Source organism: Papio anubis, chromosome 18, assembly GCF_008728515.1.
Source record: "Papio anubis isolate 15944 chromosome 18, Panubis1.0, whole genome shotgun sequence".
Classification (NCBI taxonomy): domain Eukaryota; kingdom Metazoa; phylum Chordata; class Mammalia; order Primates; family Cercopithecidae; genus Papio; species Papio anubis.
Window position 1 is genome coordinate 54,701,834 of NC_044993.1, and position 22,452 is coordinate 54,724,285.

General features: G+C 46.4%; 1 protein-coding gene across 2 annotated transcripts; it reads left to right on the plus strand.

The window, feature by feature from the left end:
- The first annotated feature begins 1,641 nt into the window (after window positions 1-1,641).
- Window positions 1,642-21,978, plus strand: UMOD (uromodulin). 2 transcript variants are annotated; one of them, XM_003916621.3, is made up of 11 exons: window positions 1,642-1,826; window positions 3,703-3,893; window positions 5,357-6,133; window positions 6,240-6,347; window positions 8,578-8,786; window positions 10,688-10,836; window positions 13,606-13,851; window positions 17,223-17,385; window positions 17,949-18,030; window positions 19,150-19,191; window positions 21,664-21,978. In XM_003916621.3, exons 2-11 carry the CDS (start codon window positions 3,806-3,808, stop codon window positions 21,723-21,725), a joined length of 1,926 nt encoding a protein of 641 aa, XP_003916670.1. In that variant the 5' UTR covers window positions 1,642-1,826; window positions 3,703-3,805; the 3' UTR covers window positions 21,726-21,978. The 2 variants fall into 2 exon arrangements, with proteins under 2 accessions (XP_003916670.1, XP_009194371.1); XM_009196107.1 differs by having other exon boundaries at window positions 1,804-1,978.
- The last annotated feature ends 474 nt before the right edge of the window (window positions 21,979-22,452 follow it).

The window sequence follows — 22,452 nt, forward strand, 5'->3', positions numbered from 1 at the left end:
CCTGGGGTCACCATCTTTAATCCTTTGAAGACATCCATACTAAGGTTTAGACAAGGCCTCGTGAAAAAGGTATAGGATAAAAATAATTAGTTCAGGAAAAGAAGAACAGCAAATAAATGAAGAGATAACTTCCCTTTTCTTTTTTTTTTTTTTTTTTTTTTTTTGAGACGGAGTCTCGCTGTGCTCCCAGGCTGGAGTGCAGTGGCCTGATCTCGGCTCACTGCAAGCTCCGCCTCCCGGGTTCACGCCATTCTCCCGCCTCAGCCTCCCAAGTAGCTGAGACTACAGGCGCCCGCCACCACGCCCGGCTAGTTTTTTGTATTTTTAGTAGAGACGGGGTTTCACCATGTTAGCCAGGATAGTCTCGATCTCCTGACCTCGTGATCCACCCGCCTCGGCCTCCCAAAGTGCTGGGATTACAGGCTTGAGCCACCGCGCCCGGCGATAACTTCCCTTTTCATCAAACAATTGCAAAAATGAACAACAATGAGATCGTTTCCACTTATCTTTTGGCAAAGATGAAAGCAAGTTAACAATGCTCACAACTGGTGAGTAGTGTTGGTGGGATTGTAAACCAATTTTTAATAATCTCTCTGGGATGCTGTTTGGGAAGAGGAGTCAATATCCCTACAGCCGTGCCGACTCTTTGACTCAGAATTTCCACTCCTTGGACATAATCCTGAGGAGATGATTCACCAGTGCCAGGGGTTACCCTACCACTGAGTGAGACAGGATGGAGAAATGTCCTGAAAAGATCAATGCAGTGATCATGGTGATATTTTCCTGTTCAGCCCAAGTTCACACATATTTTATTTTTCTTAACATGATGACAGCCACTCTCACGTCGATTTTTGGAATGCCATGTATGTGGAACTGGGTCTGAAGACATGGTTTTAACTCAGGCTCTGTCATTTTCTACCTCAGTGATTGCACAACAGCAAAGCAGAATTTTCAGGACTTCCATGAATGTAATCATTACTGTGCGCCTTTACTTGCATCATCTCCTTTGGCTGCTATCACTACTGTGGGAGATGGGTATTCTGATTTTGTAGACAAGGAAATTGACCTCTGGACCTCAGGAAGGTTAAGAAATGAGCCCACTGCCACACAATAAACACCAGATAAAGGAGTCAGACTGACTCCAAAGTCAGTCTATTTAATTGCAAATTTTTTCGCCTCCAAAGGGACCTCCCAGTCATCAGACCTGATTCTTTGTTTCACAGAGTGGGTCAGGTGCAGTGATGTCTGAACTATCTTCTGGCTCTGACTTTCAGCCATTCTCAGCTCCTCTCTTGCTTGTGTCTGGATTCTAAGGCTGATCTCATGAGAATGAGTGTTTCAAAAGGGTGCCCTCTGCAGGACAGGTGCACCTCCCAGCAGGGGCAATGAACACCTCTTTTGTCTTTATGGAGTCTGTCTTTAGATACTGGCAGTTGCCTGGCTCCTTGGACCCACCCTGCCCTTGTCAGTGACCAGGAAGAAGCCCAGCACCTTGGCACTGCTTTCCCAGTTAATTTCTAACTAAGGAATCTTTTGCTGTGAGAAGGTGTGAAACAGTGACCTTGTACTTCCGGGCACAGGGGTGACCCCCCCCAATGTCAATCATTTGGGGTCTCTAGCTATTAGGAAAAAGAACAACAACCACCTCACAGCTTGGACAAGGCAAACATTATGCCAGGAGAAAAAAATATTCCACCCCCAAGAAAACAATATCAAAAAACAGAACTAGAGAATAATTGGAGGAAAGATTGCCAGCCTGGGGCAAATGTGTATATATAAGTATGAGGCACATCGTAACCAGACTAACTCTACCTTTCCGGCTTCAGGTAAGGCTATCTGTAGCTGTCTTCTCCTAGCCCAGCTTCTCCCCATTCTATTTGAGGGAGGTAGGAGAGGAAATTAAGACCTTGGACACTGGGGTCAGACCTGGATTTGAGTCATTATTCAATAATTATCATTATTGGCTTCATAATCTTTGGTAAGTTAGTTTTCCTCTCTTTGATCCCCTCTGTCCTAGTAACAGTGACTACTATTTTTTGACTTATTCCATGAATATTAGTTATGCACCTATTATGCGCCGGGTACCAGGGATACGACAATGAACAAGAACATTTGCTATGTGCTGGGCCCTGCTTGACATATGTCATCTTAGTTAATCCCAGTGACAAAACGCAGTGTTTTAGGTCGCAACTCATTAGTGGGTCATAAAATCATTCCATTTGTGGGTTATATCCAGAGACTTCTTTTAATTAAGTATAATAGAATATGTCAGTAAGCAATACACATTTGAGGCAAGCAGCATCTTTGTTCCTCTGTTTTCTCATCTGCAAACTAGGGTAATACTTATCTCGTAGGGTTGTGGTACAAATTAAATGACTTAATATAGTCAGGATAGTAAGGATATCAGTTGTCTTATAAAACTTTTATTTTATGTGTGTGTGCACATACACACAGAAGCGACTGCACTAGATCGTGACATAAAATGTTTTTCTTTCCTTTTTTTTTTTTTTTTTTTGAGATGGAGTCTCACATTGTCACCCAGGCAGGAGGGCAGTGGCGCAGTCTCAGCTCACTGCAACCTCTGCCTCTCAGATTCAAGCAATTCTCCTGCCTCAGCCTCCCGAGTAGCTGGGATTACAGGTGCATGCCACCACGCCCAGCTAATTTTTGTATTTTTATTGGAGATAGGATTTCACCATGTTGGCCAGGCTGGTTTCAAACTTCTGACCTCGTGATCCACCCCCATCGGCCTCCCAAAGTGCTGAGATTACAGGTGTGAGCCACTGCACCTGGAGACATAAAATGTTTTTCTTGTAGCACATCATGGTCACAAAGATCTGGAAAACGTTGCTCTAGGACCCAATGTCTTTGAGCACATGGACGTCTTTGAACTGAGCCTGGCCCATCATAGATATCCAGTTTGCGAAAGCAGCAATCTCCATTTCACAGACAAAAACGGAGACTTAGTGAACTGAAATACCCAACGTCACAGTGTTCGTGATCAGTAAAACAGGGATTTGAATCCCAGTTGCAGGCTGCAGCTCCTCCATACTTAGCCAACATGCCACGCTATTTTGCTGCTCTAAACGCTGGGGTAATACTGGCATTCACCTTGGACTATTTTTCCAGTTAAAAGAAATAATAAGTGACCAGTCCAGAAACATTAAAATGCATTGTGAAGGTTAATTACCTCTCAAGTTGCTTGTCTCAAGCCACTTCTTTACAATATGTGAGTTGCATGAAGGAGCAGATTTTGTTGTATTCATTGTTCTCCATGGTGACTAGCTCCCTGTTGGGCACAATGTAGCTACTCAATAGATGTTTGTTGAATGAATAAGTGATCTGGGCAAATTGAAAGTCTCCAGGCAGAGGATCAGTTAAAATCCAAAGCTCCCTTCAATAAAGTGGTGAGTTCAGAACAGAACACTATTCCATCTTGCTACTTCCTGCTCCAAATGACTCAGTCCTTCAAAACGTGCAATGTGCTGAGACTTGGGGAGCCAAGACTGGGACGTTGGTGAGGTAAGGATGGGGAATAGAAGGGAGAAAGTGCCAGCAAAACAAGGGCTGCAGTGTTCTGCAATTTTTTTAGTCCATATAAGTGACACCTCCTGGAGTTTATACTATACAATCAAAGCACTCCTCCCAGCTGTGGGGAGGAGAGTTCGATCATGCATTTGTCCCATCCATCTCTGTTCACAGGACACCAGACATCAGAGACAGAGAGAAAAACTCAAAGGGCCAACCCGTCTTGCCTTTGGGCAGGTGTTCTCTAGACCAGAAGTAGCTGGGAAGAGCAGAAAGGATGGGACAGCCATCTCTGACTTGGGTGCTGTTGTTGGTGGTGGCCTCTTGGTTAATCACAACTGCAGCCACTGACTCCTCAGAAGCAAGTAAGTGAGAAGTGTGTGTGCATTGTATGTGTGTGTATGCACGTGCATGTGTGAATGTGGTGGGGAGCGGAGCAATGTAGCCCATGTCAGAGGCGATCTCAATCCTCCTATTGCACTTGGGACTTGCATTGTCTTCATTCTAAGTTCATTTCTTAGACCTCGGTATGCATAGGGCTGACTTAGAAATTTTGCTGAAATGCAGATTCTGGTTCAGCAGATCTGCAGTGGGACCTGAGATGCTGAATTTTTAACAAGCTTCCAGGTGATGCTGGTACTGGGGTCCTTGGAGCACACATTGAAAAGCAAGGGGCTACAACATCTCTAAGGCCTGAAGGCCCTGTATTGGAAGTCAAAAACATACTATATCACATAGGAGATTTGAACCAATGCAGGAGGCTCCAAACACCTTCCCTTTCAACCTTAAGAGGTCACTCCATTGGGCTGATATTTGCTCTCACCCCACTTTCATTTTCTCCCTGGAGTACATTGGGGCATGATGAATACTATTGTGATGTCCTGGTTAAAAGCACATATTTTGTGGTCCTGCCATCTGCGTCTGTATCCTGGTTCTACTTCTTACCAAAGGAGCAAGGAGCTTAATCCCTCTGAACCTCAGTTTCCTTGTCTTTAAAATAAGGATAAATAAAAAACTGACCTCACAAGGCTGTTGGGAAGTATTCAACAAGATAGTGAATGAAAAGTGCACATCCTATTGCCTGGCGTAGAGTAACTGCTTAATAAACAACAGCTTATTTTTTTTTTTTTTAACAGTTATTTTTCTTATGGAGGAGCAAAGTACAACTGCCCTGCCTGGTGGGGTTGGAGGACTCCTCAGAGAGGAGGCGACACTGAGCAGGGTCCTGATGAAGGTTTTGCCAGTCAGGGAAGCAGATCTGGCAGAAAACAAAATGTGCAAAGGCAGGGAGGGGCAACAGGTTCATTGCAAATCCTACCAGAGTACAGGAATTCTGTGCATTACTTTTCTGAATGTGAGAATGTGACTATTTTAAAAGAAGACAGCTTGAAAGCAATGCTTAACACAAAAATCAGTGGTGGAGCTGGGCCTGATGGCGGGTGCCTGTGGTCCTGGCTTTTTGGGAAGCTGAGGCAGGGTGCGGTGGTGGCAGAGGGAGTGGAGCGCTTGAGCCCAGGAAGTGTAGGCTACAATGAGCTATGATCGCACCACTGCACTCCAGCCTGGGCGACAGAGCTAGATCCCCTCTCTAAAAAAAATAAATAAATAAAGTTTAAAAATACAGTGAAATAAACACAGAATGAATGGTGGAAGCTTGACATCTTCAGGGGAGTTTTGTTTCTTTCTTTCTTTCCTTGTTTTGGAGGGAGTCTGCTAGGGAATAAGTCTTAAATTATAATATGAGTTCCCTGGAGAACGAGGGAAGGATCTCTGGGTGGCCATGGGCCCAGCTGCCCAACACTCGGAGGCTGGGCTCTTCCGTCCACAGGATGGTGCTCTGAATGTCACAGCAATGCCACCTGCAAGGAGGATGAGGCTGCCACGACATGCACCTGTAAGGAGGGCTTCGCCGGCGACGGTCTGACCTGCGTGGACGTGGATGAGTGCGCCATTCCTGGTGCTCACAACTGCTCCGCCAACAGCCGCTGCGTAAACACGCCAGGCTCCTTCTCCTGCGTCTGCCACGAAGGCTTCCGCCTGTCGCCCGGGCTCGGCTGCACAGACGTGGATGAGTGCGCAGAGCCTGGGCTTAGCCACTGCCACGCCCTGGCCACGTGTGTCAATGTGGTGGGCAACTACTCGTGCGTATGCCCCGCGGGCTACTGGGGGGATGGATGGCACTGTGAGTGTTCCCCGGGCTCCTGCGGGCCGGGGCTGGACTGCGTGCCCGAGGGCGACACGCTCGTGTGCGCGGATCCGTGCCAGGCGCACCGCATCCTGGACGAGTACTGGCGCAGCACCGAGTACGGGGAGGGCTACTACTGCGACACGGACCTGCGCGGCTGGTACCGCTTCGTGGGCCAGGGCGGTGTGCGCCTGGCCGAGACCTGCGTGCCAGTCCTGCGCTGCAACACGGCCGCCCCCATGTGGCTCAACGGCTCGCATCCGTCCAGCGACCAGGGCATTGTAAGCCGCAAGGCCTGCGCGCACTGGAGCGGCCACTGCTGCCTGTGGGATGCGTCCATCCAGGTGAAGGCCTGTGCCGGCGGCTACTACGTCTACAACCTGACGGCGCCCCCCGAGTGTCACCTGGCGTACTGCACAGGTCAGCTGGGCGTCTCCCCACAGTCCTCATCCCAGGCCTGGATAGGCACTGCAGAAGACAGGGGTGTGTCCTTATTGACTGTCTGTCTGTCCCTGTGACCCTGCAGACCCCAGCTCCGTGGAGGGGACGTGTGAGGAGTGCAGTTTAGACGAAGACTGCAAATCGAATAATGGCAGATGGCACTGCCAGTGCAAACAGGACTTCAACATCACTGGTGAGGCCAGTGGGGAGGAAACGGGTTGTTGAGAAACCTGTCATTGACTGGGGAAGGGACATATTCCTCCCCTGTGAGATTGGGGCCATATGGGTGTGACGCAGGGGCTGCATATCCAACCTGAGTGAAAAGAGAAGATCCACTAATACCCATTAAAGCCAGCAAGAGGCTCTCTGAGGCTCCCTGAGCCTCCCTTTAGTTGATTTCAAAGCTCTCAGAGGTTTGGGGAACTCCCAACCTTCTTTCTGAGGCCCCACACCGCAGTAGGCACACGCGTTGCTGCCATCTGGGAGCCAACCAGAACACAGGCCCGGTGACCAGTCCACCAATCAGCTCAGGCCTGGTGACCAGACCACCAATCAGCTCAGGACTCTGGGCCAGGCACAAGCCTCAGATTTCTCATAGGTACAATTATTGAAGATGAAAACAGTATTTTCCAGACTTCAGTCATGATTTTAGTTACATCCAAGTGCCAACTTTACAATTGGCACCCTGGTTCACTTGCTTTATCCCAGTGTTACCTGTGCCATGACTTTTATTATTAAGTTGTTTTTCTTCTAATGGACTGAATCTCTTAAGCAAATTTGGAATGTTGATGGTCACGACTTCATCTGTCTGTGGCAAGTTATGCTTACCTTGGATAGAAAGTTAACTGTAAAAATAAAAGTTACTAAAAAGAAAAGAAAGTTACTAAATTCCAGCAGTTGTGTAATACTTCAATAAAACAAATTTTAAAAAATAAATACTAAAAATTAGAAAAATACTTTAATTTTTAAAAAATTAAAAAAGAATTCTAGCTGAGTGTTGTTTCCTGCCCCAAACTCTGAGCCCGAGGCCTGCCCTGTTTGAGATGGAAGTTAGTGGGCCGAGTGCAGTGGCTCATGCCTGTAACAGATCCCAGCACTTTGGGAGGCCGCGGCGGGCGGATCACCTGAGGTCAGGAGTTCAAGACCAGCCTGGCCAACATGGCAAAATTCCATCTCTACTAAAAACACAAAAATTAGCCGAGTCTGATGGCAGGTGCCTGTAAATCTAGCTACTCGGGAGGCAGAGGCAGTAGAATCACCTGAATCCTAGAGGGGGAGGTTGCAGTAATCCAAGATGGCACCACTGCACTCCAGCCTGGGTGACAAGAGAGAAACTCCGTCTCAAAAAAAGAGTGAGAGAGAGAGGGAAGTTAGTGTGTATATGGCATTAAAGACATTAGTGGCAAGCTGGGACTGTCTCCTTGATGTGAAAAGGGTAGAAAGCAATTGCAGCTTGCTTGCTTTCTCTTTCTTTCTTTCCCTCTTTCTTTCTTTCTTTCTCTTTCTTTTTCTTTCCTTTTCTTCTCTTTCTCTCTCTCTTTTCCTTCTTTCCTCCCTCCCTCCTTTCTTTCCCTCCCTCCCTCCCTCCTTCCTTCCTTCCTTTCTTCCTTCCTTCCTTCCTTCCTTCCTTCCTTCCTTTCTTTCTTTCTTTCTTTCTTTCTTTCTTTCTTTCTTTCTTTCTTTCTTTCTTTCTTTCTTTCTTTTTCTTTCTTTCTTTCTTTTCTTTCTTTCTTCCTTCCTTTCTTTCTTTTCTTTCTTTCTTTCTTCCTTTCTTTCTTTTTCTTTTCTTTCTCTCTCTCTTTTCCTTCCTCCCTCCCTCCCTTCCTCCCTCCCTCCCTTCCTCCCTCCCTCCCCTTCCTTCCTTCCTTCCTTCCTTCCTTCCTTCCTTCCTTCCTTCCTTCCTTCCTTCTTTTACGAGTCTCCCTCTGTCACCCAGGCTGGAGTGCAATGGTGCGATCTCAGCTCACTGCAATGTCTGCCTTCCAGGTTCAAGCAATTCTCCTGCCTCAGCACCTCCAAGTAGCTGGGATTACAGGTGCCCACCACCTCGCCTGGCTACATTTTTTTTTTTTTTTTTTTTTAGTAAAGATGGGATTTCACCATGTTGGCCAGGCTGGTCTTGAGCTCCTGACCTCAAGTGATCTGCCTGTCTCAGCCTCCCAAAGTGCTGAGATTATAGGCATGAGTCACCATATCCGGCCTTTTTTTTTTTTTTTTTTTAACTAGTATTCATTGTTATTTAACGCTGGGACATCAACCACCCCCCTCCCCCAAACCCTCTTGCATTTGGTATATAACCCACATTTAGGGGAACCCAGGATATATCCATTGATGTCAGAGGTCCAATCTGGAGCACCTCCAGGTAGTGATCGGCCCAGCCAAGCTACAGACACAGGCCCTCAATCCCGCCTAACCTGTTTCAGACATCTCCCTCCTGGAGCACAGGCTGGAATGTGGGGCCAATGACATGAAGGTGTCCCTGGGCAAGTGCCAGCTGAAGAGTCTGGGCTTCGAGAAGGTCTTCATGTACCTGAGTGACAGCCGGTGCTCGGGCTTCAATGACAGAGACAACCGGGACTGGGTGTCTGTAGTGACCCCAACCCGGGATGGCCCCTGTGGAACAGTGTTGACGGTACGTCCTGGCCAGTGGCGGACAGAACCAGAGCACTGCCTGGTTCAAGCTTCAGCTCTATCACTTTCTAGTTATAGTAGCTTTGGGGAGTTATTTGGCCTGGCTGTGCCTCAGTTTCATCAACTGTAAAGTGGAGAAATAATAGTACCTACTCCACAGGTGTATTGAGAGGACTGAATGAGTTAATGTGTTAAAGTGACTAGGACAGTGACTGCACACAGTAAGTGCTCAATAAACATCAGCTTCAACTAAAGAGAGCAATTCATGGTGATAGTTCTCCATTTTACAGATGGGAAAAGTAGGGCGATAATAGTGATTGTCCCAGCCAGTAGGCATCAGCATTGGGTTCAGAAACTTATCTGTTTGACTCCAGTGGTCCTGGAAGGCAAGGTCTGTATCCTTAATGTACAGAGAACCATGACCTTACCTACAGAGGTCTCCTCAAATGAAACCCAGAGGTAAATGTTTGTGTGAGTGGAGCAGTATATCCTGCCACCTCTCTCATTACCAGAAGAAAAAGAAAGAAAGAAAGAAAGAAAGAAAGAAAGAAAGAAAGAAAGAAAGAAAGAAAGAAAGAAAGAAAGAAAGAAAGAGAGAAAGGAGAGAAAGAGAAAGAGAGAAAGAGAGAGAGAGAGAAAGAGAGAGAGAGAAAGAGAGAAAGAAAGAGAGAGAAAGAAAGAAAGAAAGAAAGAAAGAAAGAAAGAAAGAAAGAAAGAAAGAGAGAGAAAGGGAAAAGAAAAAAGGGAGAGAAAGAAAGATTTAATGTTGGCCGGGCATGGTGGCTCACGCCTATAATCCCAACACTTTGGGAGGCTGAGGCGGGTGGATATCTTGAGGTCAGGGGTTTGAGACCAGCCTGGCCAGCACAGAGAAACCCCATCTCTACTAAAAATGCAAAAATTAGCTGGGTGTGGTGGTGGACGCCTGTAATCCCAGCTACTTGGGAGTCTAAGGCAGAAGAATCACTTGAACCCAGAAAGTGGAGGTTGTGGTGAGCCAAGATTTGCACGACTGCACTCCAGCCTGGATAACAGAGTGAGACTCTGTCCCCAAACAAACAAACAGAAATAATTAACGTCATTTTCCACGGATGGTATTTGAAATTCCATTAATGATGACTTGGCATATGGTTTTTAGTTTTCAAGAGAGGAAGCACGGGGTGCTGAAAAGGGCCTAGGCTTGTGAGATGTCATGTACTGTGGGCAATCCCTCAGTGACTCTCTTACTATGAACCTCTGTCTTCTTGTCCAGGAAGCAGGGATGTGGCAGCGCCACCTCTTAGGGTCACTGAAGGGACTAATGCAATGACTCAGGAGGGGTATTCCACTCAGGGTCTGGCACATGACATGTGCGCATGAATAGTCATTGCTGTTGTAACTTTTTTTCTAATTTGTAAAGAAAAGATGATTAATTGGCTCATAGTTCAGGCTGTACAGGGAGTTTTTAACTGTTCTGGGATTTTTTTTTTTTTTTTTTTTTTTTTTTTTGAGATGGAATCTCCCTCTGTTGCCCAGGCTGGAGTGCAGTGGCACGATCTTGGCTCATTGCAAGCTCTGCTTCCAGGGTTCAAGCAATTCTCCTGTCTCAGCCTCCTGAGTAGCTGGGATTATAGTCACCCGTCACCATGCCTGGCTACTTTTTTTTGTATTTTTAGTTCACCATATTGGTCAGGCTGGTTTCAAACTCCTGACCTCAGGTGATCTACCTGCTTCGGCCTCCCAAAGTGCTGGGATTACAGGCATGAGCTACCGCGCCCGGTCATAGGCAGCTTTTTATCAAGGAGACTAGGAGAGCAGCTCACAAGTAGCCAGAGACCAGAAGATTTGGCTTTGAAGTCCTACTCAGATTCTCATGCCTCTTTCTCTCATCCCACCCCTACTCCCCCATTCCCTACAATACAGAGGAATGAAACCCACGCCACTTACAGCAACACCCTCTACCTGGCAGATGAGATCATCATCCGTGACCGCAACATCAAAATCAACTTTGCATGTTCCTACCCCCTGGACATGAAAGTCAGCCTGAAGACCTCCCTACAGCCAGTGGTCAGGTGCGGCCAGAGAGGGTCCCTGAGGCCCCTAGACGATTCTACCCCAAAACCCCTTAACCATGAGCTTCTCTGTCAACTGCTGGGAGTGAGGGCTGGGAATCAGGGTTGCCCAGTGGAAGAGCCAGGAATTCTGGAGCTCAGGTTCAAATCTAGACTTTGTCATAAGTGATGGTTATCCCCTGGCCAGGGGGGGACAGAGTCAGAGCACTGCCTGGTTCAAGCCCCAGCTCTGTCACTTACTAGTTGTATGAGCTTGAGTGAGTTGTTGAGCCTGGCTTTGGGAAGTTGACAGCCCCTCTCTGGGTGTCAATATTTTCATCTGTGAAATAGGTTTAGCCATACTTGTACCGCCTTTCTTAGAGTACAGCAGTACTCTAAGAATCAAATGATATGGGAGGATCGCTGGAGCCCAGGAATTTGAGGCTGCATTGAGCTATGATTGTGATGTGAATCAGATTCAACCATTAAACTGATGTAGAAGATTCCGATGTGAATCAAATATTAGAGTCTCTACTTTTCAAAGGGGCAGGATGGTTGTGCCAGAGAGCAGGAAGGGTCTGAGTCCAGACTGTTGTGGAACTCTGGGCAAATCGTATTTCACATTTGGACCTCAACTTCCTTCCTTCTCTGTGAATGAAATAAATTTGATTATAGAGGGTTTTAAAAATTATGCTTTTTACAAGTGTCTTGGTAGGGGCCAAGGGAGGTGCCCTGGCAGAGTACCTGCAGGGGTAAACTATTCATACTGGGTGCCACCTAAGATTTTATTATATATTTTTAAAAAGGAACCTGTTGCTAAATAAAATTGAAAATCTTCAAATAGGATGAATCACAGGCCAATGATGGAAAAATAATAGTCATAATAAGAAATAAGATTTACTGACTATTTATTTATTTATTTATTTATTTATTTATTTATTTATTTATTGAGACGGAGTCTCGCACTGTTGCCCAGGCTGGAGTTCAATGGCGTGATCTCGGCTTGCTGCAACTTCCACCTCCCGGGTTCCAGCAATTCTCCTGCCTCAGCCTCCCAAGTAGCTGGGATTACAGTGCCCACCACCATACCCAGCTAAGTTTTGTATTTTTAGCAGAGACAGGGTTTCACCATGTTGGCCAGGCTGGTCTCAAACTCCTGTCCTCAGGCAATCCAGCCACCTCGGCCTCCCTAAGTGCTGGGATTACAGGCGTGAGCCACCACACCCTGCCAAGAACTAAGATTTATTGAAAGCTTACTATATCTCAGGCATTGTATCTGGTGTTCTGCCTGGAACATCTCATCAAACTCCTACAGCAGCCCTAGGTGACAAAGGTATTATTATTATTAGTAGTAGTAGTAGTAGTAGTAGTAGTATTCCCATTATACTGATGTGGAAATTGAGGGTTACAGAAATTTGAGTGACTCACCCAAAGCTGTAAAGTCTAGCAGGTGACAGAGCTGGGATTCAGACATCAGGTCCAGAGCCTCCACTTGACCATGACCTTCCCTTCGAAGCTTGCCCATAGTTTTCTGCTCTCTTGGCCAGCCAGACTCAGGAAAGGATGCTGGGCACTGATGAGAGTGCACAGCTGACTTGGAGGAAGAAGGGTGCTCATTGCAAGCTGGTGGCTGGAGCCTCACCTGGCCAAGCACTGTCCTGGAGCAATGTGGCCCTGTCCTCAGCGTGGTAGGCTCTGGGGAACAACAAGTTTGCCCACATCTCTCTGTTTTATGGTTTTTTGTTTTGTTTTGTTTTGTTTTGTTTTGTTTTGTTTTGTTAAGAATCTGGGTCTCACTCTGTCACCCAGGCTGGAGTACAGTGGCACAATCATAGCTCAGTGCAACCTCAAATTCCTGGGCTCAAGCTATCCTCCCACCTCAGTCTCCCAGGTAGCTAAGACTACAGACACATGCCACCACCCTGGGCTATTTTTAAAAATATTTTTGTAGAGACAGGGTTTTGTTATGTGGACCAGGCTAGTCTTAAACTCCTGGCCTCAAATGATCCTCCTGCCTATGCCTCCTAAAGTACTGGGATTACAGGAATAAGCCACAGCACCTGGTCCCTCTCTCTGTCTTGAGTTAGACATCTCACCCCAGTCTTCACTGATAACTCAGTTCGCATCTGTAAAATGGACTTCCACATTTTGGAGTATTTCTCATGTGCCTTATTTCGTGAGGTATCAGCCTTACAATGTCCTTTGTTGGATCATCCAGTGAAGTTCACATCAGTGTGGCTGTTTTCAGTGTGGTTAAAAATAAATCATTTATAAAGCTCAGTCTTCTGCTGTAGATGTTAGTACATCACGATGGAGATCAGGATGCAAGTTGTAGGACTCATCATAGCTCAATCCCTTTTAACCTGTTCTAGATTGAGACTAAAGAAGGAATCCAGGTGTTTCTCTCAATAATTTGCTTTTTGCCATCTTGAAGGTTACAGGGGTAGCAAAGGCTACAGTGGTAGCAAGTGAAGGACTGGACGTGTTACTTGAGATGTGATTGATCCATAGACCAGCAGCATCAGCAGCATCCAGGCACTTGTCAGAAATGCAGGACCTTGAGCCCCACCCCAAACTCACTAAATCAGAGCCTGCATTTTATCTAGATCCCAAGTTGACCTGTGTGTACTTATTGCAGTTTGCAAAACAACGGTTGGTGGGTTCCAGTCTTATTGCTGGATAAAAATGCAAATAACTGCAAGGGAATGCCCAGGAATGCAAACCAGAGAAAGTGGCTCATCTGCGGATGTTCTCAGCCTGGTCCTCTCACCAACCCTTCTCCCCCGGCAGTGTCCTAAACATCAGAGTGGGCGGGACCGGCATGTTCACCGTGCGGATGGCCCTCTTCCAGAGCCCTTCCTACACGCAGCCCTATGAAGGCTCCTCCGTGACGCTGTCCACTGAGGCTTTTCTCTATGTGGGCACCATGTTGGATGGGGGTGACCTGTCCCGATTTGCACTGCTCATGACCAACTGCTATGCCACGCCCAGTGGCAATGCCACGGACCCCCTGAAATACTTCATCATCCAGGACAGGTAAGGCAAAGGTTCCTACATGGGAAATGGGAACCCACGGGTAGAATTCAGAGGGGGTCTTTGGACTTGGAAGAAGGAAAATTGCATCCTTTTTTTTTTTTTTTTTTTTTTTTTTTGAGACAGAGTCTTGCTCTGTTGCCAAGGCTGGAAAGCAATGGCGCAAACTCGGCTCACTGCAACCTCTGCCTCCTGGGTTCAAGTGATTCTTCTACCTTAGCCTCCCAAGTAGCTGGGATTACAGGCACAGGCCAGCACGTCTGGCTAATTTTTGTATTTTTAGTAGAGATGGGGTTTCACCATATTGACCAGGCTGGTCTCGAACTCCTGACCTCAAATGATGATTTGAGGTCATTGCACCTGCCTCGGTCTCCCAAAGTGTTGGGATTACAGGCGTGAGCCATTGCACCCAGCCGGAAAATCGCATCTTTATATTCATTACCCTGTAGCAGAACCTTAGCATTCCCATACATTATAAATACAGGCAACAAACTACAGAAATATTAGCAGGTCATGTGAAGTCATTTATGGTCATCAGTACTTTTTAGTTACTATAGCATTAGAATTTTCACTAGACCTTATTAATGAATTATCAAATGCATATGTATTTGCAAATATATATATTTATGTGTTATATATTGTATGCATTTAAAAATATTATTTCTGAAGAGAGATGTACAAGCTTCGCCAGAGAGCTGAGTAGGGTTTACAATTCAAAAAATGGTAAGAAACCGGATGGAAAGGCTTGCCCAGGGGAGCAGGCAGCCCAGCACCTGGGGGAGGAGTAAGGTGTGGGCATGGTTAGCCAAGGGCCAATTGAAACTAGGACACAAGTGTGCTACCTTTCACTCAAGAGGCACTCGATGACTATGAATCTTACCATGAGAAGGTGGTTCACTTTCTCATTCATAAGTTGAAAAGATATTTTGGAAGCTTGCTATGTGTTGGGTTCTGTGGACTTCACAGTAAATAGAAGGAACAAAAACCTCTGCCCTCATACATCTTATAGTCTAAAGGGGGAGGACAAACGATTAAATGAAAGTGAAATATGTAGTATGTTAATGACAAAGAAGTTATAGAAGAAACAAAGCAGGAGAAGGAGAGAGACATTTGCAATTTTAATTGCATTGTCAGAAAAAGCATTCCTGTGAGACAGTAGTCTGTTTCCATTAGGTTGTCTTAGAGTCTGCCTGGTTATATCAAGGGAATATTTTCAGGTGAGTGCTAATGTGATGTTCATACTTCTTTGTTATCTGGAATCTCCCTTTGCAATAAAAATAAAGCAGAAGTCTGTTTCAGAGCATTTTACAATTAACAGTGTCTAACTCAAACTTAATACAACTCTTTTGTTGATCTTGTCCTCATTGTATGGTCCTGTTCTATTTATGGCAAGTGATACTTGTCTGCCATTTGAAGTCATGACCTAAAGATTCTTCTAGAAAATAAATGTATTTCAGTAAAAAATACAAGTGGATTTCAAGAAAATTAGTAAGTAAATAATAATAGAGATGTTGAGACACACAGGAAAATGCTCCTAAAGGTGGTAGCTCAATAAAGAAAAAAAGAACTGAAATTTGGAAACTGTTGGCATGACCTTGATTGGAGTATCACAGAGATTTGGGTTCAAATCTTGCCTTTGTCATTTCTTAGTTTTAAGAAACAGGTCAGCTCATCTCTCTGGGTTTTTCTGTTCTCAGACATAAATGGGGAAAAATAACACCTGCTATGCTGGGATTTTAAAACTTGTTTTTCATGAGTATAAAAGTACAGCAGGGGGTCAGTCACGGTGGCTCATGCCTGTAATTCCAGCACTTTGGGAGGCTGAGGCAGGTGGATCACCTGAGATCAGAAGTTCAAGACTAGCCTGGCCAATATGGTGAAGCCCATCTCTACTAAAAATACAAAAAAATTAGCCAGGCATGGTGGTGCACACCTGTAATCCCAGCTACTTGGGAGGCTGAGGCAGGATAATAGCTTGAACCCGGAAGGCGGAGGTTGCAGTGAGCTGAGATCACACCATTGCACTACAGCCTGGGCAACAAGAGCGAAACTCCGCCTCAAAGAAAAAAAAAAAAAAGTACACCAGGGAAGCTGAGGTAGGTGGATCATGAGGTCAGGAGTTCAAGACCAACCTGGTCAACATGGTGAAACCCCGTCTCTACTAAAAATACAAGAATTAGCCAGGCATGGTGGCAAGCGCCTATAATCCCAGCTACTCGAGAGGCTGAGACAGGAGAATTGCTTGAACTGGGAGGCAGAGGTTGCAGTGAGCCAAGATCGTATCACTGCACTCCAGCCTAGGTGGCAGAGCAAGACTCCCTCTAAAAATAAAATAAAATAAGTACAGCAGGGACATTGTGGAAAACTTGGAAAGTTTTGAAAAAGAAGCAGGAAAAAATGTAGGGTGTGTCTATGTGTTTCCATCTGGGTGTGTGTGGGAGCTGGGGTGAGAACTGCCAGTCTAGGATGGGTGTCAGAATATCACAAGGCACGAAGAGGAGATAAGTCAGGGAGAGAGTGAAAGCGCCTGGAGGGGACACATGAATGTCCAGGTTGGCTTGAGCCCATGGAGCCCTCACAGGCCATACTGTCTGCCTTTCAGGAGTTGGGTCCACTTAACCTTAGGGCTTTTCTTTTGCCAGGTGGAGTCTGCACTTTTGGGGCCAGATGTGAATTATGGCAGACACAGAGCTAAGAGTGAAAAACACTCCCAGAAGGTCCCGTCTCAGTTTTGCAGTCAGTGTCCAGCCTCCCTCGTAAATCAACTTTGAGGAAAGCGTGTGAATGGCAGAGAGGGTGCCCAGTTTGCCTCCCCAGAATGCCCATGGGTATCCTGACCCAGCCCAGCACACATGGGAGTCTCTGCATGCTCTATTTCGGGTTTCTCTTTGTAAACTGTGTTTGGGCACAATGGTGCATATGCGCAGATGGGTGCACATATTCCAATTTCATCAGTGGCTCTCGGTACCCAGAGGTTTCCACTGTTATAATTATACCACGCATATTGTAGATAGCACATAGCAGCTAATAATTTTTGAATGTAATTCCTGGGAAATGAGGAAGTGCTGGCTTTTGGAGAGTTTCAGCTCTGCACTGATGACAGTTTCACTTTAGTATCAAGTATATAAAGCACCTATGGCATGCTACACACAGTTCTACACACTTTGAGAAATTAACCAGTTTAATCCTTACATCTTATCACATGGGCTGCAATCATTTCCTATGTACAGGCGGAGAAATTGAGGCACACGAGATTAAGTAAATTGCCCAAAGTCACACAGCTAAAAGGTGACAGAGCAATATTTGAACCCAGGAAGTCTGACTCCAGAATCTTTGTTTAACCAACCACATTAAATGATGTGTAACCCTCCCAGATGCCCACAGACTAAAGACTCAACTGTCCAAGTGGTGGAGAACGGGGAGTCCTCCCAAGGCCGATTTTCCGTCCAGATGTTCCGGTTTGCTGGAAACTATGACCTAGTCTATCTGCACTGTGAAGTCTATCTCTGTGACACCATGAATGAAAAGTGCAAGCCTGTGAGTCGCCTCCCCTCCTCCAACCCATCTCTTATAACCAAAGACATTTGGCCACAAAGAAAGCAAATCAATATTTCTTCCCTGTTTCCCCCTTTTACCACAGGGATAGAATGAGCAATAAGATGAGGTGGGTGTGGCTAGGCAGGAAACCTAAGCTGCCGGGAAAATCAGGTGGGATCTGTGAAGTGCGGCAGGCTGGTAAAAGCTCTGGCTTATCTGCAAGCTTATGTTCAAATAACAGGAGCTGACATTTTTAAGCACCGTGTCCACTTTATTTGTGTTAGCTTTTAATGCTTCACAGCAACTTTATAAGGGAGGTAGTACTAGTTCCCTTTCCTCATGAGGAGAGGGGCTCAGAGAACTTCAGTGGCTTGCCTGAGATTTTGCATCTATCTAACAAATGGCAGAGCCGGGACATGTATGAACCCCAGTATACAGGTCTCCTAACAACTTCTGCCTGGGGCAGAAGGAGGCACCTGTGAGGTGGGCAGTCCACTCCATGTGGCAGAACCACAGTCAGGCTCCTTCACGGAGGGTGTTTTTCTATTGCCCTCTCCCTCTAGACCTGCTCTGGGACCAGATTCCGAAGTGAGAGTGTCATAGATCAATCCCGTGTCCTGAACTTGGGTCCCATCACACGGAAAGGTAAGAGAACCACTCCCTCCTCAACATTCCTGGCTGGGAATGATCTCTGGAGAGGAAGAGGGATAACAGAGCCTGGCACTGGGCACCTTACTGAGCTCTGAAGAACTGGGAGCAAGTAGATCCTCTGGGGCAAGGTGGAATACAGACTGCCTTCCTTTTACTATTCCCATTCATTGCACACATATGATTTGTGGATGAATGTGACACAGGACACAGGGGAGGCCAGACAGGCAGGTAGGAATGTAGATGATGCAGACATGTTTGCACACACATGAGGCCACATACATACATTCATATTTGTAGTAGATGTGTGCCTACTCTCTGTCTGGGGGTCTTGTGATGAGCAGAAGTAGATGGCCCTGCTCCCATGGAGCTTGTGAATCAGTGAGGAAGATGCCATTTGAATAATCCCATGTAGATGTGTGGGATCTGGGTGGTGCCAGTTGATCCATCAAGCGCAGGGTCTGCAATGTCTCAAGCACCGATCTTAGGAGTGGTTTAGGAAGGGTCAGAATCTTGTAACCTCCAGCTGCATGACTCCTAAACCATAATTTCTAATCTTGTAGCTAAGTTCTTAGTTCTACAAAGGCAGTCTAGCCCCCAGACAAGAAGAAGGTTTGTTTTTGGAAAGGGCTGTTATCATCTTTGTTTTAAACTATAAACTGAGTTCCTTCCAAAGTTAGTTCAGCTTATACCAAGAAAGGAACAAGGACAACTTAAAAGTTAGAACCAAGATGGGGTCGGCTAGGTTGGCTCTCTTTCACTGTCTCAGTCATAATTTTGCAAAGGTGGTTTCAAGAGTACAGCTTGGGCAAAGGGCCTGTGGCAGGAGGGAGCCTGGCCTGTTAAAGGAACTCAGAGAAGGCCAGGGGAGTTGTGTGGGATGAGCTGCTGCAGACCTTGTGGGGCCTTGCAGTTCTTGCTAAGGGTTGGGACCTTTCTCCTGAAAGCAATGAGAGCCTCTGATGGGTCTGAAGTAGGGGAGTAACGTGATCAGATTTGAGTTTTGAAGAGGTAACTCTGGCTGCGAAGTGAAAAGTAGATTGAAGGGGTTTCTCCCAGGCTGCTTGCCAATCTCATGCATTCTTTTTTCACTGATCCTTCTGTTTTTCTCCAAAGGTGTCCAGGCCACAGTCTCAAGAGCTGCTTTTAGCAGCTTGGGTAAGTTCAGCTCCTCTCCGCAGTGGGACCTGTTCCAGAACTCTCCTGGGGGGCTTCTATCTGTTAACTGTTAATGCTTCATAGCACCTCTATAAGGGAGGTGTTACTAGTTCCATTTTCTAAATGAGGAGAGTGGCTCAGAGAACCTGAGTGGTTCTACTGAGATCATGCATTTATCTATTAATTGGTAGAGCTGGGACGTGTGCTCCAGTATACAGATCACTTATTTTATACACACACTTACTACAAACTTGTACTCAAAGGATATGCACACACTCCAGATCTGCATCTTGGGCACTTACTGAAGTTCCAAGGCTCCTAACACTTTTTTCTAGATTCATTCAATAGGTAACAAATAGGCCGGGTGCAGTGGCTCATGCCTGTAATCCCAGCACTTGGGGAGGCCGAAGTGAGTGGATTACGAGGTTAAGAGATTGAGACCATCCTGGCCAACATGGTGAAACCCTGTCTCTACTAAAAATACAAAAGTTAGCTGGGTGTGGTGGTGCATGCCTATAGTCCCAGCTACTTGGGAGGCTGACGCAGGAGAATTACTTGAACCTGGGAGGCAGAGGTTGCAGTGAGCCAAGATCGCACCACTGTACTCCAGTCTAGCAACAAAGAAAGACTCCATCTCAAAAAAAAAAAAAAAAAAAAAATTGGTGACAAATATTTCTTGAGTGCTACTATGTGCCAAGAACTATGTTTAGTTCTGGGGTAAACACAACAAACAAGAAATCCTACTTCTCTGCTTCTTCTTTGCTCTTCTGACTGCCTGGGGTCCCAGGGTGTGCTGAAGGGCTGGACTTGAGTTCTGAAGAGGCAACTGTATCTATGGAAATGCCTGGGGTGCCTGGACCTAGGGCTGGACACATGCACACATACCTATGCTGTGTCCCAATAGTACATATGTGCACACAGACACAGGCATGCCCAGATAAGCACTTGAGAATGTAGGTCATCCAGACATGTTTGCCCACACACACAAGGTCACATACATGCATTCATATTTGCATGTACAGATGCACAGAAAGCTGCAATTGTCTGCGTGCATATTTGTGTGTGCAGATGTACACACACTTATTGGAAACCTGTACCCAAAGGATATGAACATACCCCAGATCTGTATCTTGGGCACTTCCTGAAGCTCCGAGGCTCCTCTCTGACACCTTTTACTAGATTCATTCAATAGGTGATGAATATTCATTGAGTAATACTATGTGCCAAGAAGCATGCTTAGTACTGGGGTGAATACAACGACCAAACAAGAAACCCTACTTCTCTGCTTCTTTGCTTTTCTGACCACAAAGGCCAGGGACAGGTGGCATTTTTATGGCCACCTATCCCTGGACTTTGTGGTCAGAAAAGCAAAGAAAAAAACGCATTTTTATGGCCATCATTTTTATGGCTACTGAATTGTCTAAAAATCTAGGTAAAAAGCAAATCTATGCAACAGCTACTGGTACCTGGATCTAAGGAGGTTCTTACACTAACCTGGCTTTTTTTTTTTTTTTTTTTTTTTTTGAGACGGAGTCTCGCTCTGTTGCCCAGGCTGGAGTGCAGTGGCCGGATCTCGGCTCACTGCAAGCTCCGCCTCCCGGGTTTACGCCATTCTCCTGCCTCAGCCTCCCAAGTAGCTGGAACTACAGGCGCCCGCCACCTCGCCCGGCTAACTTTTTGTATTTTTTAGTAGAGACGGGGTTTCACTGTGTTAGCCAGGATGGTCTCGATCTCCTGACCTCGTGATCCGCCCGTCTCAGCCTCCCAAAGTGCTGGGATTACAGGCTTGAGCCACCGCGCCTGGCCTTTTTTTTTTTTTTTTGAAGTGGAGTCTGCTCTGTCACCCAGGCTGGAGTGCAGTGGCACAATCTCGGCTCACTGTAACCTCCACCTCCTGGGTTCAAGCAATTCTTCTGCCTCGGCCTCCCCAGTAGCTGGAACTACAGGCTTGCACCACCATGCCCGACTAATTTTTGTATTTTCTAGTAGAGATGGGGTTTCTCCATGTGGCCAGGCTGGTCTTGAACTCCTGACTTCAGGTGATCCGCCTGCCTTGGCCTCCCAAAATTCTGGGATTAAAGGTGTGAGCCACCCCACCCAGCTAACTGGGCATTTGACCTGAACTAGTTCAGCCCAGTACTGGTGAGCTCAGAGATGGAGAGTCACAGCACTCCTAAGAGGTTTGCCCTCTGTGACTATCCCCCAAGGTCTCTAAGGATGGTTGAGTAGGTTGGGCACTGCACAAGAGTGCCCTTTTGAGGAGGTACCAAGCCTAGTGCCAGAGGAACGACTACCTTTTTCAGATCAGTCCACCTTTTTCAGGGCAGATAAAGAGGAAGCTTCCTTTTTCTAGGAGACCAGCCCAGAGAGGGGGTCCTCTTCTGATTGGTCAGTCTAGAGGAGGCAGCTTATGTTAATTTGCACAAAAGTACAGTCGTACTAGCAGTTGCCCCGTAACTGTTTTCTTTTCAGGACTCCTGAAAGTCTGGCTGCCTCTGCTTCTCTCGGCCACCTTGACCCTGACTTTTCAGTGACTGACAGCAGAAAGCCCTGTGCTCCGTGGCTGCCATCTCCCTTCCTGCCGGGCAGGGGGCACGATGTAGGCCAGTGCTCCAGCCACAGAAAAGAAAGTTCATGCTTTGGTCAGCCTGCCTTCTTTTCTCCCCTTTCATCCTGGCTGTCGAGAAACAGCCTGTGTCTTTAAATGCTGCTTGTTCTCAAAATGGGACTTGTGACGGTGTACCTGAGTCCCCCATCTCCTGGCAAAATAATGAGTTTTAAATCTCAGTCTTTGAAGTCATCCATTCATTCAACAAGTATTTATTGAACTCTACCATGTAGGCACAATGTATGGTGCTAAGGATCCCATGGTGGGAAAACATAGCCCCCCACCCTGTCCTCATGGAGTTCATAGTCTGCTCAGTGAGACCAGGTTCTGCTGTGTGACCTTACACAGTGTCTCTGAGCTTCATCCATTTATTCATTCGTATTTGCTGAGCATGTACTATGTGCCAGGCACTATATGCTAGATGCCAGGGATATAGCAGTGAACAAGCCAGACTCAATCCCTGCCGCCCTGGAATTTCCTGTCTGGTAGGAGAGAGAAGTTGAACAAGTAATTCTAAGTAGGTCAGACATTTCAGAAATGAGAGCATAGGCCAGGCACGGTGGCTCGCACCTGTAATCCTGGCACTTTGGGAGGCCCAGGCGGTGGTGGTGATTGCTTGAGCCCAGGAGTTTGAGATCAGCCTGGACAACATG